The 10,000-nt window shown below is 41.3% G+C and overlaps 1 protein-coding gene across 2 annotated transcripts in view; it reads left to right on the top strand.

The window, feature by feature from the left end:
- Positions 1–802: 802 nt before the first annotated feature.
- The window catches only part of LOC306914858 (ATP-dependent RNA helicase DHX8), a 43,416-nt gene continuing 34,218 nt past the window's right edge, over positions 803–10,000 (top strand). For both annotated transcript variants that reach the window (XM_079492069.1, XM_079492070.1), the window contains exon 1: positions 803–1,005. In XM_079492069.1, coding sequence (XP_079348195.1) covers positions 897–1,005 — 109 coding nt within the window. In that variant the 5' untranslated portion in view covers positions 803–896. The remainder of the gene's footprint in view (positions 1,006–10,000) is intronic.

Below are 10,000 nucleotides of genomic sequence, written 5' to 3'. Positions count from 1 at the left end.
AGAGTAGCAAGAAGTTGGATGTGTTGTGAAGTATACATTATTCAAGGTAGTGGTACATGTTTATCCAGTTGGTGCTCATTCTGCTCAACACATTATGGGGGACTTTCTCATGACTCACAGGGTCTAATTATTTGACCTAGTTAGTTCACCGGGTTCATGTCTCAAGAAAATGGAGTAGGCCTAATGCCTATTATTACCGCCTGAGTACAACATCCCTACACATTTCACATCTTAAGAGCCATGTAAGACATTTCAATAAATTCTTCATTTGATTACACCACATCAAATTATATAGGCCGGCCGCCTGATGAGGCTAGACAGAATTTCGCTTTTGTTATGCATGCTCTTGCATCTTCACAGACATATTTTAAATAAAACATCAAATGAGTGTGCATATTTGCATATGCTTCTTGTATTTGGTGTTGCATCTCGGGTATATGTTTCAATCACGGCATTTTATGGGTCTAGAATTAAATATTAACATAGCTATAAAACAAGCGTTCCGGATACTCATAAAAGATAACATTTCCTCCTGGCATACATTATAGTTCTAATAACTTTTTTATAATGTCAAAAAGTGATGGTGGTCATCATGGAGAATGATCAGCGATTATGTTTTATCTAAAAATATATAAAAGCTTTGAATTTACAAACAATGTTTGAAAAACAAATCCATTAAAAGTCCACAACTCGACTGTGAATGTTTTTGGACAAAAGAGTTTAGCGCCATCTTGTGGCGAGACTGACGACCTGACGCGGCTGCTGAGGCACTTCCGTAATTGGGAAGGAAGCGGAAGTGGCTTGTTGACGTTGAACTTGTCGGCACAAACATGGCGGCCGTTTTCTGAGGATTGATTCTTGTAGCTCAGAACAAAACAACTCGTGGGGGAGAAAGAATGGCAGACGTCGGAGTGGACGAGCTGCAGCAGCTCGAGTACCTGTCTTTAGTGTCCAAGGTGTGCACTGAACTCGACAACCATCTCGGAATAAGCGACAAAGATCTCGGTAAGCGCCGTCAATGTAATGGGAAAATAAACACACGTTGTTGTCGGCGTAGCTTAGCCACAACGCTAGCACGTTAGCCATACTGCTAAACAGACACAATAAACTAACCTTGGGAGGTGTAGTAAGTCTAATAATAACGAGCCATGTGACAGCTTTATGAATATCCATGTCCCGATATTCATGTCCCTCCTAGTGTTTATATAAACAAAACGCATAAACAAACACGCAGTAGTTTAGCCACAAAGCTAGCAACTGGAGTAACGCTATCCTACACTCGCGAACCGACAGTAATGTGATCCGACGCCCGAATTTCGTTGCGCATTTAGTAGTGTAATTACGGTAACGGCTGTACAGCTCCGGAGCGGTGGCTGTGTGCGCGTGCGTGTGTGCGCGCGTTCCGTGTGTGCGCGCGTGCCATTTGTGCGTGTGTGTGCGCGCGTACCGTGTGTGCGTGCGTGCGTGCATGCGTGCGTGCGAGAGAAAGTGAGAGAGAGATACTCAGACGAAGCAGTGGAAGGTCCTGAAAGATACATAACGTCCAATCTTGCTGTTGTATAATAATACCTTGCTGTTTGAATACAATGCTGCTGTACTTTATACCTCATATGTTAAATGCTCTATAGTAATAATAGTAATAATAATTATAATTCTAATTATAAACTACTACTACTACTACTAATAATAATAATAATACTATTACTACTAATACTACTACTACTACTACTACTACTACTACTACTACTAATAATAATAATAATGTTGCTGTTGTATTTTATCGGCTACCAGCTACCTTATGTTAAATGCTCTATAATAATAATAATAATAATAATAATAAACTCTAAGACACCCTGAGGGCGAGAAGAGTGCACCCATCTGCCTATGTGACGGCAGACTGCTGGGCGAGTGTTGGCGCTTTGGGGCGCTCACATCATCATGTGGCATGAATTCTGTACTGGCCATATATGGAGCGTCTTGAGTGTACAGGGTTTGATGAGGTCAGATCAACAGATCAACATATGGAATATCAGAACAGGTTAGCTCCGTATATGGAGATCTAAGGGTTTGAGGTCAGATTTAGAGTTGCTGGTAGGCTCCATATATGCAGATCTAGGTGATGATCCAGTCTTCTCCATGTATGGCTATCCAGGGTTTGATGAGGTCAGTGTCGTGATCTTCATAAATGGAGATGGCCATATGTGGTGGCGTGACATGTCACGGTGCGTGACCATATGGAGACGTGATGTCACGAGGTGTGACCATATCTGGAGGCGTGGGTGACGGACAGATGGGAGATGCAGGTTTTCAATGTTTATTTAACTCTGAGATTGCTGTCTCCGTTTTATTTAATTAAAATAAACCGAATGGACCTTGAACCACACACATTCTGTAAATGGTCTCTCCACCAGTGCTATTGGAATCAATTGAGAATGTCTAGATAAACATTTGATAACATTTTGGCACAATATTACTGTGGCATTGTGGAGAAATATAATGTCAAAGTCGCCTTCTTAGGCCAAAATCGCCTATAGACTCTAGAGACAACTATGAACTTTGAGATGGAACCACACACATTCTGTTAACTGTCCCTGCACCAGTCCTTTTGAAATCAATTAACAATGTCTAGGTCTACCTCCCATAACAGTTTGGTTCCATATTACTGTGGAATTGTGGAGAAATATAATGTCAAAGTCGCCTAACATAAATTGACAATTGTATGAACTTTGAACTGCAACCACACACATTCTGAACATTGTCCCTGCACAAGTACTATTGAAATCAATTGAGAATGTCCACATAAACATTTGATGAGATTTTGGCACAATATTACTGTGGAATCGTCGAGAAAAATAATGTCAAAGTCCCCTCACATAAATTGACAATTGTATGAACTTTGGCCTGCAACCACACACATTCTGTAAATTGTCCCTGCACCAGTGCTATTGAAATCAATTGAGAATGTCCAGATAAACATTTGATAACATTCTGGCACCATATTACTGTGGCATTGTGGAGAAATATAATGTCAAAGTCGCCTTCTTAGGCCAAAATCGTCTATAGACTAGAGACAACTATGAACTTTGAGATGGAACCACACCCATTCTGTTAACTGTCCCTGCACCAGTGCTATTGAAATCAATTGAGAATGTCTAGATAAACATTTGATGAGATTATGGTACAATATTACTGTGGCATTGTGGAGAAATATAATGTCAAAGTTGCCTAACATAAATTGACAATTATATGAACTTTGAGCTGCAACCACACCCATTCTGTAAACTGTCCCTGCACCAGTGCTATTGAAATCAATTGAGAATGTCCACATAAACATTTGATGAGATTTTGGCACAATATTACTGTGGCATTGTGGAGAAATATAATGTCAAAGTCGCCTTCTTAGGCCAAAATCGCCTATAGACTAGAGACAACTATGAACTTTGAGATGGAACCACACCCATTCTGTTAACTGTCCCTGCACCAGTGCTATTGAAATCAATTGAGAATGTCTAGATAAACATTTGATGAGATTATGGTACAATATTACTGTGGCATTGTGGAGAAATATAATGTCAAAGTTGCCTAACATAAATTGACAATTATATGAACTTTGAGCTGCAACCACACCCATTCTGTAAACTGTCCCTGCACCAGTGCTATTGAAATCAATTGAGAATGTCCACATAAACATTTGATGAGATTTTGGCACAATATTACTGTGGCATTGTGGAGAAATATAATGTCAAAGTCGCCTTCTTAGGCCAAAATCGCCTATAGACTAGAGACAACTATGAACTTTGAGATGGAACCACACCCATTCTGTTAACTGTCCCTGCACCAGTGCTATTGAAATCAATTGAGAATGTCTAGATAAACATTTGATGAGATTATGGTACAATATTACTGTGGCATTGTGGAGAAATATAATGTCAAAGTTGCCTAACATAAATTGACAATTATATGAACTTTGAGCTGCAACCACACCCATTCTGTAAACTGTCCCTGCACCAGTGCTATTGAAATCAATTGAGAATGTCCAGATAAACATTTGATAACATTCTGGCACCATATTACTGTGGCATTGTGGAGAAATATAATGTCAAAGTCGCCTTCTTAGGCCAAAATCGTCTATAGACTAGAGACAACTATGAACTTTGAGATGGAACCACACCCATTCTGTTAACTGTCCCTGCACCAGTGCTATTGAAATCAATTGAGAATGTCTAGATAAACATTTGATGAGATTATGGTACAATATTACTGTGGCATTGTGGAGAAATATAATGTCAAAGTTGCCTAACATAAATTGACAATTATATGAACTTTGAGCTGCAACCACACCCATTCTGTAAACTGTCCCTGCACCAGTGCTATTGAAATCAATTGAGAATGTCCACATAAACATTTGATGAGATTTTGGCACAATATTACTGTGGCATTGTGGAGAAATATAATGTCAAAGTCGCCTTCTTAGGCCAAAATCGCCTATAGACTAGAGACAACTATGAACTTTGAGATGGAACCACACACATTCTGTTAACTGTCCCTGCACCAGTGCTATTGAAATCAATTGAGAATGTCTAGATAAACATTTGATGAGATTATGGTACAATATTACTGTGGCATTGTGGAGAAATATAATGTCAAAGTTGCCTAACATAAATTGACAATTATATGAACTTTGAGCTGCAACCACACCCATTCTGTAAACTGTCCCTGCACCAGTGCTATTGAAATCAATTGAGAATGTCCACATAAACATTTGATGAGATTTTGGCACAATATTACTGTGGCATTGTGGAGAAATATAATGTCAAAGTTGCCTAACATAAATTGACAATTATATGAACTTTGAGCTGCAACCACACCCATTCTGTAAACTGTCCCTGCACCAGTGCTATTGAAATCAATTGAGAATGTCCACATAAACATTTGATGAGATTTTGGCACAATATTACTGTGGCATTGTGGAGAAATATAATGTCAAAGTCGCCTTCTTAGGCCAAAATCGTCTATAGACTAGAGACAACTATGAACTTTGAGATGGAACCACACCCATTCTGTTAACTGTCCCTGCACCAGTGCTATTGAAATCAATTGAGAATGTCTAGATAAACATTTGATGAGATTATGGTACAATATTACTGTGGCATTGTGGAGAAATATAATGTCAAAGTTGCCTAACATAAATTGACAATTATATGAACTTTGAGCTGCAACCACACCCATTCTGTAAACTGTCCCTGCACCAGTGCTATTGAAATCAATTGAGAATGTCCAGATAAACATTTGATAACATTCTGGCACCATATTACTGTGGCATTGTGGAGAAATATAATGTCAAAGTCGCCTTCTTAGGCCAAAATCGTCTATAGACTAGAGACAACTATGAACTTTGAGATGGAACCACACCCATTCTGTTAACTGTCCCTGCACCAGTGCTATTGAAATCAATTGAGAATGTCTAGATAAACATTTGATGAGATTATGGTACAATATTACTGTGGCATTGTGGAGAAATATAATGTCAAAGTTGCCTAACATAAATTGACAATTATATGAACTTTGAGCTGCAACCACACCCATTCTGTAAACTGTCCCTGCACCAGTGCTATTGAAATCAATTGAGAATGTCCACATAAACATTTGATGAGATTTTGGCACAATATTACTGTGGCATTGTGGAGAAATATAATGTCAAAGTCGCCTTCTTAGGCCAAAATCGCCTATAGACTAGAGACAACTATGAACTTTGAGATGGAACCACACACATTCTGTTAACTGTCCCTGCACCAGTGCTATTGAAATCAATTGAGAATGTCTAGATAAACATTTGATGAGATTATGGTACAATATTACTGTGGCATTGTGGAGAAATATAATGTCAAAGTTGCCTAACATAAATTGACAATTATATGAACTTTGAGCTGCAACCACACCCATTCTGTAAACTGTCCCTGCACCAGTGCTATTGAAATCAATTGAGAATGTCCACATAAACATTTGATGAGATTTTGGCACAATATTACTGTGGCATTGTGGAGAAATATAATGTCAAAGTTGCCTAACATAAATTGACAATTATATGAACTTTGAGCTGCAACCACACCCATTCTGTAAACTGTCCCTGCACCAGTGCTATTGAAATCAATTGAGAATGTCCACATAAACATTTGATGAGATTTTGGCACAATATTACTGTGGCATTGTGGAGAAATATAATGTCAAAGTCGCCTTCTTAGGCCAAAATCGTCTATAGACTAGAGACAACTATGAACTTTGAGATGGAACCACACCCATTCTGTTAACTGTCCCTGCACCAGTGCTATTGAAATCAATTGAGAATGTCTAGATAAACATTTGATGAGATTATGGTACAATATTACTGTGGCATTGTGGAGAAATATAATGTCAAAGTTGCCTAACATAAATTGACAATTATATGAACTTTGAGCTGCAACCACACCCATTCTGTAAACTGTCCCTGCACCAGTGCTATTGAAATCAATTGAGAATGTCCACATAAACATTTGATGAGATTTTGGCACAATATTACTGTGGCATTGTGGAGAAATATAATGTCAAAGTCGCCTTCTTAGGCCAAAATCGTCTATAGACTAGAGACAACTATGAACTTTGAGATGGAACCACACCCATTCTGTTAACTGTCCCTGCACCAGTGCTATTGAAATCAATTGAGAATGTCTAGATAAACATTTGATGAGATTATGGTACAATATTACTGTGGCATTGTGGAGAAATATAATGTCAAAGTTGCCTAACATAAATTGACAATTATATGAACTTTGAGCTGCAACCACACCCATTCTGTAAACTGTCCCTGCACCAGTGCTATTGAAATCAATTGAGAATGTCCACATAAACATTTGATGAGATTATGGCATAATATTACTGTGGCATTGTGGAGAAATATAATGTCAAAGTCGCCTTCTTAGGCCAAAATCGTCTATAGACTAGAGACAACTATGAACTTTGAGATGGAACCACACCCATTCTGTTAACTGTCCCTGCACCAGTGCTATTGAAATCAATTGAGAATGTCTAGGTCTACCTCCCATAACAGTTTGGTTCCATATTACTGTGGAATTGTGGAGAAATATAATGTCAAAGTCGCCTAACATAAATTGACAATTATATGAACTTTGAGCTGCAACCACACCCATTCTGTAAACTGTCCCTGCACCAGTGCTATTGAAATCAATTGAGAATGTCCAGATAAACATTTGATAACATTCTGGCACCATATTACTGTGGCATTGTGGAGAAATATAATGTCAAAGTCACCTTCTTAGGCCAAAATCGCCTATAGACTCTAGAGACAACTATGAACTTTGAGATGGAACAACACACATTCTGTCAACTGTCCCTGCACCAGTCCTTTTGAAATCAATTAACAATGTCTAGGTCTACCTCCCATAACAGTTTGGTTCCATATTACTGTGGAATTGTGGAGAAATATAATGTCAAAGTCGCCTAACATAAATTGACAATTGTATGAACTTTGAACTGCAACCACACCCATTCTGTAAACTGTCCCTGCACAAGTGCTATTGAAATCAATTGAGAATGTCTAGATGAACATTTGATAACATATTGGCACAATATTACTGTGGCATTGTGGAGAAATATAATGTCAAAGTTGCCTTCTTAGGCCAAAATCGCCTATAGACTAGAGACAACTATGAACTTTGAGATGGAACCACACACCTTCTGTTAACTGTCCCTGCACCCGTGCTATTGAAATCAATTGAGAATGTCCAGATAAACATTTGATAACATTCTGGCACCATATTGACATAAATTGACAGGAGGTGCCCTACTTGCGGATTTCCTCAGCTACGGATCTCCCTGCTGGCCCGTGGTGTCACTGAGAACTTATGTGGACATGGATATCCAACTGTTTAGGGGTGTTTGACGTGATGTGATTTCTGAAGAAATTCAATCAATCGTGGGTATATGGCCCGGGTAGATTACTGGGGGCCTGTTTCTGTGGGGGTCCATGCGGCCTGGATACATTATTGGGTCGTGCACCCTGGAGCCCCGGGCCCCCAGGCCCCCGTCTGTGTCTGTTTTTTTGGCCGGCTTTGGGGGTCCAAGACCCAGGTACATTTTTGGGAAGGACCTCCTATGTGGACCCCCGGCAGTCTGTTCTGCGCCATGGTGCATAACAAATATTATTATTATAAAACAATACCCAAGTTTTACCGCCTGGTGGTCTGCCGCGGGCCTCCGGTACACCCAGACCCCCATGAACGTGTCCGGGACAGCGGCCCAGTCCCAACGATCTTCCCCGAAACGGCTGAGTTACGGCCTTTGAGGGGGCTTCGGTAACGCGTTGCAGCTCCTTCTTTTTTCTCTTTTTCCAGTAACAAAAACAGCCCTAGCTCCAGAACCGAGGGCTCCACGGACACATGTCGGTCAGCGGCACGTGGTGGTCCAGGCCCCATCATCGTGGGCCACTCCCCGGGCGAACGGCCGCCCAAAAAACGTGCATGATGATGATTATTATTTTATTTTGATTTTTATCATTACCCTCAGCCTTTGACCCTAGCCTAGAGTGTGTGTGTGTGTGTGTGTGTGTGTGTGTGTGTGTGTGTGTGTGTGTGTGTGTGTGTGTGTGTGTGTGTGTGTGTGTGTGTGTGTGTGTGTGTGTGTGTGTGTGTGTGTGTGTGTGTGTGTGTGTGTGTGTGTGTGTGTGTGTGTGTGTGTGTGTGTGTGTGTGTGTGTGTGTGCGTGCGTGCGTGCGTGCGTGCGTGCGTGCGTGCGTGCGTGCGTGCGTGCGTGCGTGCGTGCGTGCGTGCGTGCGTGCGTGCGTGCGTGCGTGCGTGCGTGCGTGCGTGCGTGCGTGCGTGCGTGCGTGCGTGCGTGCGTGCGTGCGTGCGTGCGTGCGTGCGTGCGTGCGTGCGTCATAGTTTCCCACTGTAGCCTAAATATTTGGCAGTGATGAATCAGCACAGGTGGTGTGTGTGTGTGTGTGTGTGTCGACCTGTGTGTCGATGTGTGTCGACCTGTGCTTGCGTGTGTCGACCTGTCGACCTGAGTGTCGACCTCAGCTTTTGTACTCGACCTGTGTGTCAATGTGTGTCGACCTGTGTGTCAATGTGTGTCGACCTGTGCTTGCGTGCGTCGACCTGTCGACCTGAGTGTCGACCTCAGCTTTTGTACTCATGACCTCATTAAAGTGTGGACAAGCAAAGGATACTGTGTACAGCTACATTTCCTTGTCAAGCAGAACTTAATTAAAAAAATCACACCCATGCGAAGTGAGGGGCAATAATATATTAAAGTCTAACTCATGTTGATTACAGGTAGGTGATGTAATGGTGAATAACAATATCTGTGTGTGTGTGTGTGTGTGTGTGTGTGTGTGTGTGTGTGTGTGTGTGTGTGTGTGTGTGTGTGTGTGTGTGTGTGTGTGTGTGAGTGCACTCACTGAGAGAGAGATGGGTCTATAGGCATTCAGCTGTGTTTTTGTTTCTTACAGCTGAGGTCAAACATCCCTAGCTGAGGTCAAGTACCCAATTAATGTCCGTGGGAGGTTAAACAGGGGACAGCAGTGAATAACAATATCTGTTGCAATTTTTTGAGGTTTTAGTTATTTTTTTATAATTATTATTTTTCCAAAATAGCCAAATGTGTGTGTAAATACTTCAGGTAATTTTGAAAAGGCTGGTTGTCAAGCGAACAGTAACAGTTATTGCCCTTGGAGGCTAAAGTCTGTCACAGAGGTTGAGTGTGTCTGTCCTGGCCAATTGAGTGCAGGAAGGCCACGGGGGACCGTGTGTGTGTGTGTGTGGGGCGGCTGTGGCTCAGGAGGTAGAGCAGGTCGTCCAATGATCCATGGGTCGGCGGTTCGAATCCCGGCTCCTCCTGTCTACATGTCGAAGTGTCCTTGGGCAAGACACTGAACCCCAAATTGCTCCCGATGTGCTGGTTGGTACCTTGCATGGCTTCCGCTGCAATCGGTGTATGAATGTGT

Source organism: Electrona antarctica, assembly GCF_951216825.1.
Source record: "Electrona antarctica genome assembly, chromosome: 22".
In the NCBI taxonomy this organism is placed as follows: domain Eukaryota; kingdom Metazoa; phylum Chordata; class Actinopteri; order Myctophiformes; family Myctophidae; genus Electrona; species Electrona antarctica.
The sequence above is the reverse complement of the archived record's forward strand: the minus strand, read 5'-3'. Positions and strand labels throughout refer to the sequence as shown.